Raw genomic sequence first — 22,068 nt, 5'->3', positions numbered from 1 at the left:
TGTTCATATTATTATTTTCAAACATATTAATCTAGGGCATGGATCTTAGAATCCGAATATCCTGAATGGCCACGAACTCGATTCAGAATGTCTTCTGATTTTCCATCCTTGCATTGGTCCCAATATGTACCTGTATTCTATGGAAAACGTGTAAATACAATGATCGCGTGTGCATTCAATAATATACTTCTCAATTATTTTTTGTATTCTCCCAAAAAAATGTTTCAATACAATGTCAATCCAATTTAAAAAAAAATTAAATATTTTGAAAAATTTTAATAAATGACAAATGTATGCTTAAAGGAATGATACGCTACCAATTTTCGCTCAAAATACCTCAAAATAAGAACTACGACGTGGTGCTTTCCATATAGCTCAATACTAAATTCGCGGAAATGCAAATATGCTTCAAAATATTTTTTGCAAATTTTTCGCGATTTTCAAATTTTTCTCACCTTTTAAACCTTCCCTGAACATCCACGAACACTTCAACATTCAACATTGCCGGCCCGGCAAACGTTGTCTTGCATAGCAATATTGTTGATGTATAATTCACATAACGATAGCCCAATATTAAATAATCTTTAAGATAGTGCTCTGAAATTGCGGTATTGGTATTGGTGAGGCACCCAACCATTGAGCTTATTTTTGAATCCAGCTTTGTGTGAATGGTTTAATTTTTAGCTCCTGGACGATGTTACGACATGCCTGTAAAATTCGATCGTTCCACCGGTCTAATGGATTTCTTTTTCGCAAACATAATATTAGGGATACTTATTGGACAGAAATTCTCCCTAATTAGAATTTTCCATATTGACTCAAGTATTCGGATATCCCCATCTAACGGCATCCCTTAATATTCGGTATTTGGCTGCCATGTTATGTTCGCCCAAGGTTTCAAATATCCCCCATGTAATAGTAATCCACCTTTTTCGATACTGTGTTCCTATTATTATTATTTTCAAGAAGAATAATCTAGGGCACGTGTCTTAGAATCAGAACTCTTTCTGAATCTTCAGATTTTCATCCTTGCATTTGTTCCAAAATGTACGTGAATTTTATGGAAAACGTGTACATACAATGATCGCGAATTCATCTCAATTATTGTTTTGCATTCTCAGAAAAAAAGTTTCGTTACAATGCCAATTGAATAAAATAAAATATTTTGAAAATTTTCAATATTTGACAAATGAATATTTATTTTTTCATAACATTGTTTTTCATAATATTTTTTTTCATAATATTTTTTCTTTTTTGCAAATTTTTCACGATTTTTAAATTTTTCTCACCTTTTAAACCTTCCCTGAATCTCTACGAATATTTTAAGACTAAGATAAGAAAAATCCGTTCAGCCGTTCTCGAGTTTTAGCGAGACTAACGAACAGCAATTCATTTTTATATACATACATATGTATATAGATTATTATTTTTTCTTTTTTTGAAACAAATAAAACCAAAACCTTTATACATATATCTCTATGTATGAAAAAATGACTTGAACCTCTTTCAAAATAAACGACTCATTTGATGGCATAGATGTTTTATCATTTTAGTATACCAATACCATAAAAATAAAAGGTTTTCAGATGGAAAAAAAACATATGGAAATTGACTATCCTACGAGTATGTTCAAAATGAATGAAAACAAGGCCAAACCTTTTATACCCTCTACCACGTGGTTCCATTCCATTCAAAATTCTCAAAAACGAACGCCGTTGAAAGTGGAGAAAATCGGTTCAGATTTAGATATAACTCTCATATATAATTTCGTCTAATTTTATGTAAATTGGTACGTTTAAGACAAAATTTTGCACAGGGTACTGAATTAGGTACTGATAGATGTATGCGAAGTTTTGTTGGAATTGGTTTAGATTTATATATAGCACCCATATATAGTTTCGGCCGGTTTTATGCAGGGACCGTAACGGTCATAAGCAGTGTTGCCAATTTAGCACTTTTAGTGCTAGATTTAGCACTTTTCAAACATGTTTAGCACCAAAACAAAGTTATCTAGCACCTTTTCTAGCACTTTTATTTTTTTCTGAAATTAGTTAAAACTTTGGGTATTATTTTGATTTCAAATTGACTCATTAAATTGTCCCTATGTTTCACGCTATGAATTTGATTTTCCAATGATAAAAAACTGTCAGTTCATCTATAAACAATTAAAAAATCTTCAAGTTCGGCTGGTCAGAACGTTTTAGAACCTTCACCAAGTGAAGTGTGTTAATATTTTCCCAAAAAATTGTCTGGTACTTCATATGGTTGCTACAGCATCGCCTGCTAGCAGGTTGTTTATTTTGTAAAATGAACCAGTAAGGAAAGTAGTAAAGTCGGACGGGGTCGACTTTATGATACCGTTCACCACTTTGGGTGTATTCAACAGGAAATTGGATGAACTAAATATTGAGACGATTTAGATCATCATTATTGAGTCGTTTGTTTACAATGAGTCAAATTATATAAATCAATTTAAAGCAAATTTCAAACGGATATCTCTTGATTATTTCGTGCTCAATTAATATGAAGTCGGTCGAAAATATGTCTGCATTTCTACAAAATGCAGTGCTGCTCATTTTTGTAACTTCAGTACGTTTTGAGCCTATCGGCCATATCGTACAGGACGTTGCTCAAACTTTTATGCCAACAGGCCATATATATGAAAATCAGAACCGATCCACACGTTAGGTTATACTAACTTCAGTAGGTTGTGCAAAATTTTTCAGTAGGTTGTGCAAAATTTGTCGGCCATATTTTGGACCTGTGGTGGACCATTAGCTGAAAATCGGACGAAACTATATATTGTAGCTATATCTAAATCTGTATCTATTTTTCCCAATTTCAATAGGGTTCGTCCTTGGGCCAAATAAGTGACCTATGCCAAATTTCATCCAATTTGATTCATAAATGCGACCTGTACTTTGTTTACAATTTAACATGGACAGACAGACGGACGGACATTCATAAATTGACTTAAAAAGTTATTCTATGCATATTCTCAAAAGGAACCATGTGTCTCGTTTCCTTTTGCCTGTTACAAACATATGCACAAAGACCCTGTACAAGAGTGTGGCGAAGGGTGTAAAAACCAGATTAAGTGGGCCTTTGTATGAGAGTGATGTGGAAATCGTGAATCTAAATCGGAAACTTTCTGGAAAGGATTTTTTTATTCACCATGAATCCTGAATGCCAAATTATGGTCACTTCAGAGTATCGATAATCGGTCGCGTTACACTTTATAATGGGGTTATGTCAAGAGATGGACTTAAATCGAACAAGTAAAAAAGCGTTAAGTTCGGCCGGGCCAAACTTTGGATACCCTCCACCATAGAAATACTGACAAATTTGTGAAATGAAAACATAGGCAACATAGATATAACGACAATTCTTCCAATCGATTGTTGTAAACCAAATAGAAAATTCAGCAATTTCAATGGGGGTTTTCCTAAAATCTTATAACCCTAAAATGTTTATATAAGGGGACTACCCCTAATAGGGGGTGAATACTAATAATTTTTGGTAGGGAGATTTGTTACCATATACGACTACAAAATACCAAATAACAGCGAATTCGGTTGAAACATGTGCTCAAGAACCTCAAAATACCGAAAATAGGGGGTACCCTTATATGAGGGCTACCCGAAAAAATGGACCTATATTTATAATTTTTTGTGGAGAGACTTGATACGCAATAAGAATTCAAAGTACCAAATTTCAGCGAATTCGGTTGAAAACGGGCTCAAGAACCCCAAGATACCGAAAATTTGGGGTACCCTTATATGAGGGCTACCCGAAAAAATGGACCTATATTTATAATTTTTTGTGCAGAGATTTGATATCGAATAAGAACCAAAAGTACTAAATTACAGCCAATTCGGTGAAAAAATACGGTTAAAACCCCCCAAAAACTGAAAATTGGGAGGTACCGTTATGTGGGGCCACCAGAAAAAGTGGACCTATATTAATAATTTTTAGTGGTAAAATTTGGTATACAAAAAGAACTCATTTTACCAAATTTCTGCGAATTCGGTTAAAAAACGCGCTCAAGAACCCCAAAATACTGAAAATTTGGGGGTACCCTTATATGGGAGCTATGCTTAAACGTGGACCGATATAGCCCATCATCGAACTTGACCTGCCTGCAGACAAAAGTCGACTCTATGCAAAATGTTGGCGTTCTATCTCAATACTTTAGACGCTAGAGTGATTACAACAGACAGATGGAATGGCGGACATGCTTAGATCGTCATAGAATTTTACGCAGGTCAAGAATATATAAACTTTATAGGGTCGGAAATGATTTTTTCGATGCGTTACAAACGGAAAAACAAATCTAATATACCCTCCATATTATGGTGGAGGGTAAAAAAAGTTTGGCAAACATATTTATACCCTTCACCACACTGTGGTACAGAGTATTATGTCTTTGTGCATATGTTTGTAACAGACAAAAGGAAACGAGATAGACACATGTTTCCTTTTGAGAACATGCATAGAATCACTTTTTAAGTCGATTTATGCATGTCCGTCACTCTGTCTGTCCATGTTAAATTGTAAACAAAGTACAGGTCGCATTTTTGATTCGAATTGGATGGAATTTGGCACAGTTCATTTATTTGGCCCAAGAACGAACCCTATTGAAATTGGGAAAAATAGGTTCAGATTTAGATATAGCTCCCATAACTATTTTCGTCCGATTTAAGGGGACCCCCCATTCTCGGGGTCAAATTTTTTTGATTTAATTCGAATCTACACTAATTCAAGAATGTCCATACAAAATTTCAAGTGAAAATCTCAAGAACTCTTGAAAATATAGCCGATTTATTGTGTCATCATCAAGCGACGGCTAAAGGGCTTCTCAAACTTTAAACGCGTTTTTCTCTTTTGGGAATGGCGGGCACGATAACTCAAAAACGAATAACCCAATCGATTCCAGATTTTTACACGTTTCTCTGCGAGTGTATAGCTATCGTATGAACTAGGATAAAGCCAATCGGTGAAGATCTTCCTTATTTTCTAACTCGGTTTTTGGTCAAAAATCGGCAATTTTCCAAAAATATTTTTTTCAAAAATCCGTAATTTTTTTAATTTTAGAGCGAAGTCAATAATCCTAGTTCACACGAGAGCCAGTCATGTACTCTTTCTAACACCGTTGGAATTTTCGGATTTCGATGTTCGAGTGAGGAGTTATCATGCCCGCCATCAATAAGTAAGTACTTTTCTTTAATTACAAAAAAGAACAACAAAACAATAACAAACATTTTTTGTAAATTATTTTTCTTCTCTTTTAAATCTTAAAATATATATGTGCAAAGTTACAAACCTTAACAAAGTTACAAACCAGTCCATTGAAAATATTTAAAAATTAAATTCGAGAATGGGTGGGGTTCCCTTAATGTAAATGGTGCATCAAAGTCCATATATATCTTTCGATTTTCACGAAATTTGGCACAGCGTAATGAATTAGGTCTAGATTGATGTATGTTAAGTTTCCTGAAAATCGGTTAAGATTTAGATATAGCTCCCATATATATTTTCGTTCGATTTTAGGTAAATGGTGCACCAAAGTCCCTATATATGCTTCGATTTGCTCTAAATTTGGCATAGCGTAGGGGAGAGGGGGGCACCTTTGAACACTTTTTGCTTTCAAGCCTTATAAAATTTTTTATTTTACAATTTTTGTTTTTTATAAATTTTAACTAATAGGTACATATGTAACCTTTAAAATGAATATACATATGACATACTATAAGCTTGATAAATATATTTTATTACTGTTTTAATGGACGAACTCAAAGTGCCCCACAGGGGGGCAGCTTTGATGTTTTTGAACGACATGGTTTTTTACAGTGTTTATGTTCAAATATGTATGTATTTTATTCATACATGTCAGAAATGCATTAATTCATTAAAATATATATAAAAAATTTTCAATAAATAGTTGTTTTTTATAAAAACAACAAACTGGGATTAAGCCTGACTATTTTGCAAAAACAAAATACAAATGGTATCCCAAATAACCCGCCAAACACTACTGAAGTTTTCAAAATTTAAAAAATTTAGATCAAAAGTTATTAAAACATAAAATGACTTAAAACAAAAATTAATATTGTGAAAAATACAGTTAATTTCGTAATCTTATTAGTCTATTTGAAATTTTGAGAAATCGAAGCCAAAAGTTAAAAACTCCTTTTGCGCCCTTACAACCAAATGAATAAATGAATTTTTCGACAACTGAAAAAGCAAGCCAAAGTGGTTTACGCATATAGAGAACAAGATTGCCATATACAAAAATGTGGTTGCGGGTCGGAAAAATATTAAACCAAGATTTTATGAGCGCTGTTCAAAGGTGCCCCACGTTCAAAGATGCCCCCTCTCCCCTACGTCTAAAATTTCCAAAGTAAAGAAAATAGAGCAGTACTTTATATGTGGACTATGTGCTAACTTTCACCTTGACAGTTTTCTGCATATATGTCATTCTCCAAAACCCCAAAAACACTGGTGGGGAAATTTGACACACCATTAAAATAAAAATTTCAAATTATATTCCATTCGATGGGAAAACGTGCCAGACGCCCAAAAAATCTCGTTCTCTAGGCCCTACCCCGAAACACAAACATACATTGATATTTTTGGTGGGGAAATTTGTACTTAATGAGGATTCAAAATATCAAATTTCACCAAATTCTACTAATTTCCCTTATACAATTTTTAGCACTTTTATTTGGCACTTTTTTAAATATTTTAGCATTTTCTGGCACTTTTTTAAACAAAATCTACCATTTTTTATCAACAAAGTTTTGGCAACACTGGTTATTAGTTACATCAAATCAGGTAAAAAATAATTGTTATTTTGTGGCCTAAATAAAAACAATCCACTTTAATTATTTATTTTTTAACGGAAGAAATAAACGTTGATTTTTAACTGTTAAAAATGATTGTTATTTCTTCCGTTAAAAATAAAACTCTTTTAGGGAATTTTATTTTTTTCGTCAAAAATAAAAGTCTTTTGGGGATTTTTATTTTTTCCGTCAAAAATAAAAATCTTTTTGGGATTTTTATTTTTTCCGTCAGAAAGTAAAACTATATGAAAATGGAGCACAATACTGCCCGATTGAGACAAAATTTTGTACAGCCTATTGAAGTTACTACAAGTTCACAGCCGCGAAGGTTTTAATATAGCTCAAATATATACTTTCAAAAGACAGGCTCACAGACAGACATTACTAAATCGACATAGAATTTTATTTTGACGGAGTCAAATGCAATGACAAATTTAACATGATATAAAAATAATAAATATCGGCCGATCTTTGGGTATAGCCCCCACATAAAGATTCAGCCATCTCATAGGTATTGTTAATGTGGAGGATATAAAAAGTTCGATCTTAACCACGTTTCCACTTGTTGCAAATAAAAAACAACATTAAAATATACTTCGTCCTAATGGTGAATGGTATAAAAACTGAAGTTCTACTGAACAGATAAATTTATCAGAAAGTTTTCATATTTTCATATTCCCTTAATTTCAATAACATTGCAAAATACATAAAAATGGTAATCCGAAACTTAAGACCGTGTCGATGTTTTAAAGACTGAAGACCTTCTATGGAAAAAAGGTCCTTTATTAAAGTGTCAAAACCACAAATATTCAGGTTTCATTGAATGAAACCCCTTCGTATTGAATATTGATTTTTATCCCTGGAAAATCTATGTACTTGTATATGTTATTTCAAACTTTACTAACGATATAACTTTTAGAAGTTTAATTTATTGTGTCCCTGGTGACCTTTTGCACTTTCCCTTTTATTGTTGAAACTTTACTTTTGAATGAGTCCACATTCCTTTTTTCTATCCCCTAAAAAAATGATAAGCACAATTACAAAGGCAACAATTTAAAGAAAATAAATCATTGTTATCCCATAAAAAAATTTAACCAAACCAGTTAAAATACCAACACAGCAACAACATTTAAGATTGTCCAATAACTGTTGATATTTTATCGAAGGACAATTTTTCATCCCTTTCGATGTTGTTCTCATTTTATCGTTTCGGTTTTATTTTGTTGGAATGTCCTTGTTTCATGAAATTTAAGGTCATGTTCCAGACAAAAGTTACATCCCACTGACCGCCAACGCCACAACACGTACATTTTGACAAAAGCTCCATCCAGTTCATCATTAATCATCTAGAAAAAGAAAAGTTGTGATATTTTTGATCCTGTTTTATTGTTCTCTTCTTTTTTATGGGTGGGTTGATTTGGTCTGGGTATGGGTTTGTGTACCAGTGCTTTTGGGTAGACCAACGAATTATTTTATATTGCTTACCTCAGCATGGTGTAAAGCAATGAACCGGATATCCCATAATCAAAGAAAACTGAATAAAATGTCAGCACCAGACAGACGTCCAAGTAATAGTGGTGGTTGGCATTTCTGTTAAAGGACAATTTTCTGTTGCGAACAAAATTTTGGATTTTCTTTTGCAAAACATTTATTATCTATAGAAAGCCTGTCTATACAACACCATCTATGTAAGAACCCCTACTGTCATTTTGAAGTTATTTATAAAATATCTATGTTCAATATTTCCAATTTTTTAATATTCCGTGCAAAAGTCATCGATATTTTAATTTTAGGTATACGAAAAAATCTTACAATTACACCGTTTATGGTATTGACCAAGAACCGAGAAAAAGTTGCACATTCGTGAAATATGAGAAAAATATAGGAGACTACGTTATTATTTTCAATATATTGTGACATATTTCCACTTAAGAATTAATTTAAAAATGTGCATCCTAAGAAAATACGTCGATCTATACATATTTCAATGCGGTCCATTAAGAACCATGGATGACCCAGCTCACACTATTTAAACCCTTCACCACACTGTGGTACAGGGTATTGTGTCTCTATGCATGTGTGCTAAGTTTCGTGAAAATCGGTCCAGATTTAGATATAGCTTCCATATATATTTTCTTTCGATTTAAGGTAAATGGGGCACCAGTCCGACTTTACCATTTTCCTTACTGGTTTTGAGATAACTTGGGTGTAGTTTTTTATTCTGTTTCCGCAAAAGTTCAAAATCCGTATCAGGTCATTTATTGAAACGGAAATGATTCACAGAAAATGCAATTAAATCCGCGGTATTTTTAAAAACATTTTTTGCCAAATTGTCGCCGTTCTAGTAGATGGACTTTCACGAAGAAGATTTTGTTTTATCTGGAACGTAAAAAAGCTTACTGACTGCATGAAAATTGAAATGTCTACCTTCAGAAGAGTATCACTCTGAAGAGTATATTCGCGAGTACAACAATCCTATAATTTATGTGTTTCAATTTCCTGATTGCGCATTGAGACTAGAAGAACAATTCAAAAAACACCCAAAATCGCGCTTTAAATGTCAGCATAATTTAAAGATAGAACCAGATAAATTTTCGAAAAACGATATGTAAGGGACGTAATCCTCATTTTGTAGGCTTTTACTTTTACTTTGGCACAAAGGCTGTGAAATTAATGGCTAAGCCACAAATTAAGAAAAAACATATAAAACCTGGGTTGCCTCACCACGTTGTTGCGCATTTTTACATTAACGTAGACACAGCTTTCACGAAAATAAACTTTGGAGGTCAAAACTATTCAATTTTTCTTATATTAATTGATAATTCACAAGTTATAAAGGGATGAACCTCGGCTTCAACTATGTTAAGCCAGTAAGGAAAGTAGTAAAGTCGAACGGGGCCGACTATATGATACCCTTCACCACTTTAGGTATATTGGTGGTGTATTCTGACAAGCGTCGCCTGTTTTTATATCAATGTTCATTGATATAAAATTGGACGAACTTAGATATGTGAACCGACTAACATCAATCCATACTATCAATCCATAGCTATATCTAAATATTAACCCATTTTTTTTCGAAACTTAGCTTGTTTCATTCTAGCTATGCTAAATTCCGTGCGAATCAAAACCAGTAAGGAAAGTTCAAAAGTCGGATGGGGCCGACTATATGATACCCTTCACCACTATGGGTACATGCAAGACATGTTAATATCTACAATATCCTGTAGATATAGAAATTTCGCATACATCAGTCGGGACCTAATTCAATACTCTGTGCAAAATTTTGCTTCAATCGGAGCAATATTAAGAGTTTGGTGCACAATTTACTTTAAATCGGACGAAACTATATATGGGAGCTATATCTAAATCCGAACCGATTTCAACAAACCTTGGCATATAACTATCTAGACCTAATTCAATACTCTGTGCAAAATGTTGTCTCAATCGGACCACATCAATAAATTAAAATGGGACGAAAATATATATGAGAGTTATATCTAAATCTGAACCGATTTTCTCCAATAGTGTTCGTCCTTGGGCCAATTAAGTGACCTGTGCCAAATTTCATCCAGATCGGATCATAAATGCGACCTGTACTTTGTTAACAAAAATACATGGACGGACGGACAGACGGACATGCATAAATCGACTCAGAAAGTGATTCTATGCATATTCTCAAAAGGAATCATGGGTCTATCTCGATTATTTAGGCCTGCTACAAACATATGCACAAAGACATAATACCCTGTACCACAATGTGGTGAAGGTATAAAAATCGGGGCAACAATTACATAAAATCGGAAGAAAATACATATGGGACCTATATCTAAATCCGAACCGATATTCACGAAACTTAACACACAGCATTATAAACTTAATTCAGTACGCTATGCCAAACTCCGTAAAATCGGACGAAAACATATAAGGGAGCTATACCTAAATCTGAACCGATTTTCTAGGCTCAAATCAATACGCGATGCCAAATTTCGTGGAAATCGAAATATATAAAGGGTCTTTGCTGCACTATTTACATTAAATCGGACGAAAAATATATGGGAGCTATATCTAAATCTGAACCGATTTTTCCCAATTTCAATGGGGTTCGTCCTTGGGCCAAAATTAATGAGCTGTGCCAAATGTCATCCAATTCGGATCATAAATGCGAACTGTTCTTTGTTCACAATTTATCATGGACGGACGGACATGCACAAAACGACTCAGATTCTATGAATAGTCTCAAAAGGAACCAGGTGTCTATCTCGTTTCCTTTTGCTTGTTACAAACATATGCAGAGAGACATAATACCCTGTACCACAGTGTGGTGAACGGTATACAAATTGGCAATATTGCCCCTATACCGACGTTCTTATGATAGAAGGTATCTTCTGTATACCTTCTTCTCTCTGTCAGTATATGGAGCATATACATAAAATGTTACGCCAATAAAAGACTTACATAAAATCAGCAGTAACAAGTCTTCCATTTATAAGCCTGAATAACGTCTTTAGTTTAAAGAATAAGACGTTTTCTCTATAGAATACATACGAAAATTATGCCGTCCAATGAAATTATTAATATGTCAAACGGAATGATAAAATGCCTAAATAATATGCGATCATTTGGTTTGAAGCGTTTTAGCCATGAACAACTTTGCTGCTTTGCTACGGGTTCATACGCATAGATCCATTTTAAATAAGATTATCATAAAGTATCTATATTCCTGATCAGAATAAAATGCTATGCCTATTTATGCGTCTCAATACTCGATATTTAGGGGATTTGGTAGGGGATTTGGGGGATAATTTGGTATTTTGGGTTCTCATTGCATAGCACATCTCCGCACAAAAAATTAATATTGACCCAAGTTTTAGGGTGGCCCCCTTAAAACCGCACCTCACTAATCCCTTTTTTGGGATTTTGGGCATGTTTTCTAACCAACTTGGCCGTAAATTTGTATTTCGGATTCTCTTTGTATATCACATTTCGTTACAATAGTTTGAAATCCGATTACATCCATGGGCATACACATGGTAATATATTTACCTTACATAGATCAAGATTGAATATGGGACCCGTTGGCCCACTTCTTCTGGTACCTGCCCCACAAAGTGTCAACATTTTAAAAATTGTTAATCCAATATTAAGATATTGGAATGTGTAGTTTGATCCAAACTTTGCAGCCTGGGCTTTGTCATGTTAAAGCCAATTATAGCCGTTGTTTGACATCTATCATGCTGTGTTTTAATCCGTAGACCTTCGCAAACCAAATCCTGAGGATATATTTCATTCGTCAACACTATTTGAAACTTTTTCACTTAAAATATCTGTCCGGCTGGTAAATGCATGTAAGCTCGTTGGTGCGACCGATAACACTCCAAACTTTGCATAACTTAATTTTTCTTCCATACCTAAATCAAATTCAAAGATAGTGAATACCAGACCATTCCTTCTGGCACCTCTCCTACAAATGGTCATATGTATTTACCCGTTTTGATACAAACTTTACAAAACATAATATTACCAAAACTAGGTCATGTTCGAAGGTGAGGATTATTAGATACCTCTAAAGCAAAGGGTTAATATGTGTCAATTTTTTAATATCTTATAATGCGTCGTAATACCCCTGTCTAGCATTCTTTCCAGTCGAAAATGGGATTGTTACTACATCCCCAATAGAGCATGAACATTTTTGAAAATGTCTTGCGATAACAATACAGTATCAATTTTGATTCAAATTTGGTATATTTTAATATTTTTACAGAGTCCTAATTACATCAAATAATACAGTCTATCAATCCACTCCTCCCCCAAGAATGTATTGATGTGAAAAGTATAAATCTAGATCGATTCCTAATCGATCGATTCCCTCTAATACTTGTTCCATAAATTGTCAATATTCTGACTTGTCCCCTATTTTTACTTCTTAGTTTCATATCCCATGTGCCTAGGCCTAGTAAGAACAATCAATTTTAAGAATGTTTTAAAAGTTCAGTAAGAGGGCCTTTACATATGGGCTTTGCCAAACTTGGACCAGTTTATTAAATTTTCTCTAAAGATATTTTTCACCGTCCAATAATCCGTATTTAAATTTACACCAAAGTTGTTGGAAAATGCGTTAAAGCCTTCAAAATATCGCGGGCTGTGTCAAGACATGGATCGGTACAATGAAGCCTCCTACAACCTGGAATCCCAAAAGTATAACCCCTTTGGAACAAACGGATACACCATTAAATATTAGTAGGTCTTCTATATTTAAAAGACCTTTATAGCACTTATTCTAGAAAGTATTCTATGAAGATTTACAAGAATTTGTTTTAATTTTTTTTTTTTGTGATTTAAATCAATGCTTATCATCACACTGGGATTTGGAAATCTGCCAAAAATGTATTCACTAATGAAGTACATAGTATATTATACAGTGGTTTGTGTTAGACGTGAATGCTGATGTTTATGTTTTTTCTTGTATTTATTTCAGAGCCTTAAGGTAATTCTCTGGTTTTTATCCCCATACACAAACATCTATAGACACATGTGTGCATTTATATGTGTAGGTGTATGCCCACACGTACGTGTTGGCATATAAAGGAAACAACAATGACATTGACACAAATTGCTATAATGAAATGCCTATTTTATGTGCTAAAATCCTTAGCTATGTGTTATATGTACTTCCTTACGTTTTTCCGGCTTAAAGCAGCAAAATCAGAAACTGCCTACTAATGATGGTAGACAAATAAAAAATATGTACATAAAGGCATTTAATGTTTAATGCTATTGTGTTTAATAGAAATTTAAGTATTATTTCCTATTTAGCCTTAGATTGTGACATTTAACACTTAATGCTGTTTTTGAAAGAAGATTATTGAAGATTTTATCACAAAGGACATTTAATTTTAATTGTAGAGTAAATGTTTGTCGATTGTTGTTCTTTTTGTTTGATTTAAATGTCACTTTGCAATACATCGATAATGGTGTATCAATTGAAATACTTATTCTGCGGATGAATACGTGTCCCATTGTAAATGGTCTGTGTGACCAATACTGTGAAGAAATAAATGTGACTGGAATTTATTAAGCTAATTAATTTTATTGTGTGACGAATCTGATATAGATTGAGTAGGAGAAATATAATTACTAATCTTGGAGAACGCTACTCGTTCGGTTTAAGAAGAAATTTTGTTAAATTGTTGGGATATATAGCATTTCCACATTAAATGAAACCTTTTCCAAATTAAATGAACCCTTTTCCAAATTAAATGAAACCTTTTCCAAATTAAATGAAACCTTTTCCAAATTAAATGAAACCTTTTCCAAATTAAATGAAACCTTTTCCACTTGAAATGAAACCTTTTACAAATAGAATGAAACCTTTTCCAATTGAAATGAAACCTTTTACAAATAGAATGAAACTTTTTCCAAATTAAATGAAACCTTTATTCTTATATAAGGAAATATAATATTTGCAGTAATTTTAAACCAATATTTGAAAATTAAATCAAAGAATATTAACAAATATAATTGTATGGCTATGTAATTAACATAAATATTCTTTAATTCGGTGTGATTTCATTTAATATCTTTACTACATAAAACTAAATAAATAGTAATACAAACTGGGGTATTTCTTGACATTTTAATAAATAAATATTTAAGAACAAGAATTGAATACCCGGTCCTAAATGCGAAATACATATTTGACTTAATAAATTGTTGATGATAAGTTAACTGCTTATCTTAATGAAGGGGATCCCGACTTGCAGCTTGTGGGATTTTCAAAACCATGTCCATAAAGTAGTTAGAACCATCTTTAGCATTGGAGAATAAAGCGGTAAGAATTTAAGGTTGCATCTTTTGGATTCTATCCAATATTTTATGTCATGTCCATTGTGTATTTGAGCGTTATTTTCCAACTCTGGATTGATTTTCTCAAAAAAAATTTCTATAAATAATTTAAATCTGTCTGCATTGACACTGGAATTAGGATTCCAGGTTGACTTTCTATATAGAACTTGATCAGACTTAAAACTTGTGGTGTCAACAACTTAATTCTATTTCCTCCACGCTTATTTTCCTTCAATGTTCCAAAATTGTTTTGTATCTTCTTATAAATGTTTTTTCGGAATTTATGTTTATGCAGGTTAAATTTGCAGCCTCGGAAATGGTTCTCCCCTCTTCATAGAATTTAAATAATAACAATTTCATGCATTTTGTTATTTTGTTATACTGACCCAATTTGTTTCGGGGTCTTGTAGATGTAGCTTCGGTAGGTTCTGGATCATTTCCACTTGCAATGCTTGGCGAGGATATTGATTCTTCCTCAGGTTCCCAATTATCAGAGCTTGCCGAGCTAAAATCAGGTTCGCATTTATTTTAAACGTGGCTATTTTTAAATACAGTGAACTCTCGATAATGTGAACATCCAAAACAGTAAACTCTCGACAATGTGAAGTAATTACAAACAAAATTTTGGAACATTGAAGGAAAATAAGCGTGGAGGAAATAGAATTAAGTTGTTGACACCACAAGTTTTAAGTCTGATCGAGTTCTATATAGAAAGTCAACCTGGAATTACCCTCAAAGCCATAAAAACTAAACTGTTGAGAGAAAATGATATAAATATTTCCACAAGCTGCATAGAATATGGATTACGGAAATTAAAAATTACGTTTAAGATGGCCTCTATTGAAATAGAACGAAAGAATGACTCCAGAACATTAGGCTTGAGACAAAAATATGCTCAAGACTTTACAAAATGGATACCCCAACAAGGAGAAAAATTTATATTCATTGATGAGTGTGGATTTAATCTTCACATACGAAGAACCCAAGCCCGTTCAAGACAAGGAACAAGAGCACACATTGTGTTGCCTACGGTCAGAGGTCGTAATGTCACTATAATTGCAGCAATAAACAACGCGGGAGTTGTACATCACACAATCGTTTCTAATTCCAGTGTCAATGCAGACAGATTTAAATTATTTATAGATTTTTTTTTTTTTTTTTTTTGAGAAAATCAATCCAGAGTTGGAAAATAACGCTCAAATACACAAGCGACATGACATAAAAAATTTGATCGAATCCAAAAGATGCAACCTTAAATTCTTACCGCCTTATTCTCCAATGCTAAATCCAATCGAAAATGCATTTTCAAAAATAAAATTATGTCCAAGAGCTGAGCTGTGTGACGTTTCAATGGAACATAACATTGTTGATGTAATCGAGCGAAGTATTCAAAAGCTTACTCGGCAAGATTGTTCTAACTACGTTATGGACATGGTTTTGAAAATCCCACAAGACTGCAAGTCGGGAACCCCTTCATTAAGATAAGCAGTTACCTTATCATCAACAATTTATTAAGTCAAATATGTATTTCGCATTTAGGACCGGGTATTCAATTTTTGTTCTTAAATATTTATTTATTAAAATGTCAAGAAATACCCCAGTTTGTATTACTATTTATTTAGTTTTATGTAGTAAAGATATTAAATGAAAACACACCGAATTAAAGAATATTTTTGTTAATTATATAGCCATACAATTATATTTGTTAATATTCTTTGATTTAATTTTCAAATATTGGTTTAAAATTACTGCAAATATTATATTTCCTTATATAAGAATAAAGGTTTCATTTAATTTGGAAAAAGTTTCATTCTATTTGTAAAAGGTTTCATTTCAATTGGAAAAGGTTTCATTCTATTTGTAAAAGGTTTCATTTCAAGTGGAAAAGGTTTCATTTAATTTGGAAAAGGTTTCATTTAATTTGGAAAAGGTTTCATTTAATTTGGAAAAGGTTTCATTTAATTTGGAAAAGGGTTCATTTAATTTGTAAAAGGTTTCATTTAATGTGGAAATGCTATATATTAAATTTGTCGTTCTTCTTGCAACACACCATAAAGTATATGTATTCTTCATCAAAATAAAATTCTATGTCGATTTAGCCATGGCCGGTCCGCCTGTTGAAGTCACGATAGAGCTCGCAATGTTTATAATAAAGCTCCTACAAAAATTAGTATTGGAAATGGGATATATCTCAGTATTTTAAAGCCTGTGGGTATACTTTCAATAAACTGTAATTTACTATTTTGGGTACTTACTGCGTAAAACATCTTCCTACCCCAATTTTCGGTATTGTGGAGATTTGTGCAAGTTTTTCAAATGTATTGTCGTTAGTTCGATTTTTCATGTTTTCATGGGGGACACCCGGTCTTTCTACCAATAATGTTTAATATCGTTTTAGCACCCACATAACAGTCCCCTTTTCGGTATTTTTAAGACTTTAGTCGCATATTCCCACAGATGTGCTTGTAATTCGCTATGTACTTCATACATATATAGAGAAAATTAGCTCCCACATAAAGGTAGCGGCCTTTCGTCAGAATTTTGAAAGTTTTCGCTCCATTTTCTGTAGTGGTTACATTGGAGGATAAACACGGATTTTTGCGATCCAAGATTTGATATAGCCACCTCCAAATAATTTCTAAGCCAAATTTCTTCATCGAAATGGCTATAATTTGCTATATGGGAATTCTGATGGAATGATTGGGTCTTTGGTGCACTATTATTTATTAAATCCTAATGTGGCACGATATACAAATTTCGTATATATAAGATAAACCTTGGGATTTTAGTACACCAATTACATAAATCCGACAAAAATATATATTAGAACTAATCTAAATTATATTCGATTTTGGTCAATCTGGTACGATATTCAAAATGTCATCTCAATCGGACTATTGTAACAATGGATAAAATTATATGGATCATCCGAAGGCAGGTCAAGTTCGATGGTGTGCTATATGTTTGATGGATGTTGGTCGATTATTTTTAGATAGTACAGATCACCAATATTCAAGTATTTTGGGAGATTTTTGAACCGATTCTCATTAGGTACCAATCCTTCTGCCATTTCAAGTAATTGTCCTTTTCTATCGCCTTTTCACTGAATTAACGGCGACAAAAAAATGACACACAGGTCTTACAAAATTTAAAATCGTTCAAGTCTTTCCAAATTTCTTCTTCGATAATATACCTCATGGCAGACAATTTATATTATAGATCCATGTTTTGGCATAGCCCCAATTTATGGAGACTACCAATTGTATATATTTTAAATGCACTCTACATATATGAAATGGAAAGTATTTATACCCTTCAACACACTGTGGTACAGGGTATTATGTCATTGTGCATATGTTTGTAACAGGCAAAAGGAAACGAGTTAGACACGTGGTTCCTTTTGAGAATATTCATAAAATCACTTTTTAAGTCGATTTATGCATGTCCGTCTGTCCGTCCGTCCATGTATATTGTTAACAAAGTAGAGGTCGTATTTGTGATCCGATTTGGATGAAATTTGGCACAGTTCACTTTTTTGGTCCAAGGACGAACCGTATTGAAATTGGGAAAAAATCGGTTCAGATTTAGATATAGCTCCCATATATAGTTTCGTCCGATTTCATGTAAATGGTGCACTTAAGTCCCTATATATCCTTCGAGTTTCACGAAATTTGGGATAGCTTACTGAATTAAGTCTAGAACGATGTGTGTTAAATTTCCTGAAAATCGATTCAGATTTAGATATAGCTCCCATATATATTTTCGTCCGATTTAATGTATATAATGTACCAAAGTCCCTATATGTCTTTTGATTTGCACGAAATTTGGCACAGCGTACTGAATTAGAACGATAGTAAAGTTTCGTGAAAATCGGCTTAGATTTGGATATAGCTCCCATATATATTTTCGTCCGATTTTAGGTAAATAGTGCACCAAAGTCCCTATACATCCTTCGATTTGCACGAAATTTGGATTTATAAGTTAATGAAGAACTCAAAATGTGGCCGAATGCACAAAACATACTGAAATAAGTGTAACCTAACATTTGACAAGTTTAGATGAAATCGGTTTAGATTTCTATCTTTTGCTTTAAATTTATTTACATAATTTTGTCCCATTGCACTATGGCTGAAATCACGATTTTGGCGGCAAAAAGTCAATTTTTCAACATTACAATTTAAAAAAAATTGACAGCATTCAATACACAACATATTGATAAGAATAAATCAAAAACAAAAATTACTATTGGCAACCCTGTTTACGCACAAACAGCTGTTAATGTTTACATAACCTCTAACACGTGTAATTACAAGTGAATCAGCAATTTGTTTGGTAAAATTAAAAGCTGTTTTTTTTAAAAATAAATTTTTGTAAAAAAAAACTTTGTAAATATGAATTCTAATACTCGAGGTGAGTACTTTTACTATATAAATACACTTTGCTAAATGTTCGTATTTCGTGCGTAGTTTCGTGTGTTCTATGCGAATTTTTTGTGTGAAATTTTTTAGAGTTTTTTAATTTTTCGTGGAGTAAAACTAAAAATGTAACAAAGTGTTACGGGAACTTTTTATATGTGATTGTTCGTAGAAAACTCTAGTTTTATGTCATGCTGAAAGTGTCTGCTAATGACTGCTAACGAATGAATTATTCATCTTTTTGCAGAAATACTCAGATTCAAAAATTCCGAAATATTTGAGTTTTGGTTGAGAAATAAGAGGAATGTATCGAATTACATAAAAGGAAAAATTCCATACGAAGTTGATTCTGATTTAAGTAAATTAATTTGTACTAAATCACGGAATTTATCTATTTTTATTAAACGACAATGGGATAGACAATGCAGAAATGAGAAAGGATTTAGAAAATATAATAAGGATTGGTTGGGTCGAGAAACAATTTTATTTGTACCGAAAAATATCAATGTTATCGGTCGTCCAAAAACTACCTATGTTGATAGCGGCGAAAGAAATAAAAGGAGATTAGCTTCCGAATTAGCTTTCCAACAAGGAGACAATACGCAACTATTAGTTCATGCTGCCTCTATATCTGCCAAAAAATCGCACTCAGCGGATTTGACATTTGTCCTACAACAAGTTGTTATATCTCCAAACCGACCATCCAAAATTCGAAAAGTTCTTAATACTAGCCATAAAGAAGTTACACCAATATCACCTGAAGACGCTCTGACGTTTTTGTTAAAAAACGGATTAACTAAACAACAGTACAAAAATATGCGTCAATTAAATTTAAAACATTATTGTATTATTTACCCGACTTATGATAATGTTTTTAAGAGCAAATTGAAATGTAGACCGGATGAAATCAAAGCGAATGAAAACTCTGTGCAAGTATCGATGCAAAATTTATTAGACCACACAGCTAGAAGAATTCTTCAATATCAAGATGAAGTATTGTGTACAATGGATGTTGAAGACTCGGTCCTAGTTTTAAGCTACGGTTTTGATGGCTCTACCGGTCACAGCTTGTTTAAAAAAAAATTTTTGCAAAATGCTTCGGAATGTTTCGACCAGTCCCTTTTTGTCACATCAGTCATACCAATAAAAATAATTTCATCAGCAGGTGATAATATTTGGGTTAACCGTACGCCCCAGTCAGTACGCTTTTGTAGACCTTTAAAAGTGGAGTTTGTTAAAGAAACAAAAACACACATTATATCCGAAAATCACAACATAAATAATCAGATTAAGAAGTTGGAACCACTACAATACATATTAAGTAATGGGAAACAAATTAAATTCAACTATAATTTATATATGACATTAATAGACGGGAATGTTTCGAGTTTGTTTTAAAACTTTCATACAAGCTTGATTTGAAAAAATGGCAAGTTCGCGGAGCAGAAGAGAAAAGAATCCTTTTAAAAAAGAAACAAAAAATTCAAAGAGAGTTTTTGCTTCAAATGGGCCTTCATGTCGATAAGCCGAAAGCAAATGGCACTGGAAACACCATCGATGGCAACACAGCTAGAAGAGCATTTTCTCGCACGGAACTTTTTGCATCTATTACTGGTATAAATGTCGATTTTTTGAAAAGTTTGCACGTAATCCTAATTGCCCTCTCCTCTGAATTTGAAATTGATTCTCAAAAGTTTAGCGCTCATTGTATTAAAACTAGTGAAATATTTTTCCAAAACTACGAATGGTACTCGATGTCTGCCACATTACACAAAATTTTAGTCCATTCATCACAAATAATTGGAGTATCAGTAGTACCCGTAGGTTGCCTTGCAGAAAATGCATCTGAAGCGCGAAACAAATATTATAAAAAAGACAGAGCTGGCCATGCTCGAAAGGATTCAAGAATGCACAACATACTTGACATGTTTCATAGAGCTATGGATAACTCTGATCCTTATATATCAAATTTATTTTTAAAAGAACGTTCAAATAGTTCAAAAAAGCTTCCATTTCCTCGAGAAGTCATTCATCTTTTTAAAATCCCAGAAATATCGCCAGAACTGCTTTTACCTTCAACATCTCAACAAGCTTCCAGGTACGATTATACTTCTGATTCTGATGAAACCTTAGAATCGTTTAATAATTATTCATTGGAATTAGAAACGGAAGAAAATGAAGAAACATTCCGTGATTAATTAAGCCCTATTCCTTTTAAAAATATATATACATTATAAATATATTAATTTCTTGATACCTTTACTTGTTTTTCTCATGCAAATTTTTAAATAAAAGTCCATATAATCGGGAAGTGCTTTCAAATCTATTTTTCATCATTACAAATTTGGTAAAGTGTGCTTATCGGGAAGGACTTTTTGTCATTACTTTGTAAGAAAGGGGCGTGACCCGCCCATTTTTTCTGAAATTATTTTGTTTACCTTTATAACTCTGCATACCAAATTCAGTGAAGCTGGCTCGTAAGGAAGACTTTTTGTCATTAGTTTGTGAAAAAAGGGGTGTGGCCCGTCCATTTTTTCTGAAATTATTTTTTTTACCTTTATAACTCTGCATACCAAATTTAGTGAAGCTGGCTTGTCGAGAAATATTTTATGCCGCGAAAATCGCGATTTCGGCCATAGTGCATTGTAAGAAACAACTCTATATCTGACCAAAATTTAGTATAGGTTTCAGAATGACATGTTTAATTTCATGTTAATTGTCCTTCAAAAATGCGACGTCTGTTAGGATTCCATCTGTTGGATATACCCAAAGTGGTAAAGGGTATCATATAGTCGGCCCCGACCGACTTTACTACTTTCCTTACTGGTTTACACTTATGGAACCGGTCGATTTAAACGAATTCTTTACATATAAGTATGAAACTAATTATCATCAACTATTATAATGGGTCCACACGAACTTTGGTATTTGAAGATTCTAATCACATTTTACATCCGAATTTGCTA

The 22,068-nt window shown here is 33.0% G+C and overlaps 1 protein-coding gene across 1 annotated transcript; it reads left to right on the top strand.

Annotated features, from left to right (window-relative positions):
- Positions 1–19,078: 19,078 nt before the first annotated feature.
- Positions 19,079–20,168, top strand: LOC133337701 (uncharacterized; the record flags this gene model as incomplete). Its single annotated transcript, XM_061545910.1, has 2 exons — positions 19,079–19,097; positions 19,350–20,168. Coding segments are annotated over exons 1-2 (838 nt in total), but the record flags the coding sequence as incomplete, so codon positions are not given.
- Positions 20,169–22,068: the final 1,900 nt, after the last annotated feature.

This window comes from Musca vetustissima, unplaced genomic scaffold (genome assembly GCF_032173495.1).
Source record: "Musca vetustissima isolate MV318-11 ecotype Yass unplaced genomic scaffold, APGP_CSIRO_Mvet_v1 utg7682, whole genome shotgun sequence".
NCBI classification, from domain to species: Eukaryota; Metazoa; Arthropoda; class Insecta; order Diptera; family Muscidae; genus Musca; species Musca vetustissima.
The sequence above is the reverse complement of the archived record's forward strand: the minus strand, read 5'-3'. Positions and strand labels throughout refer to the sequence as shown.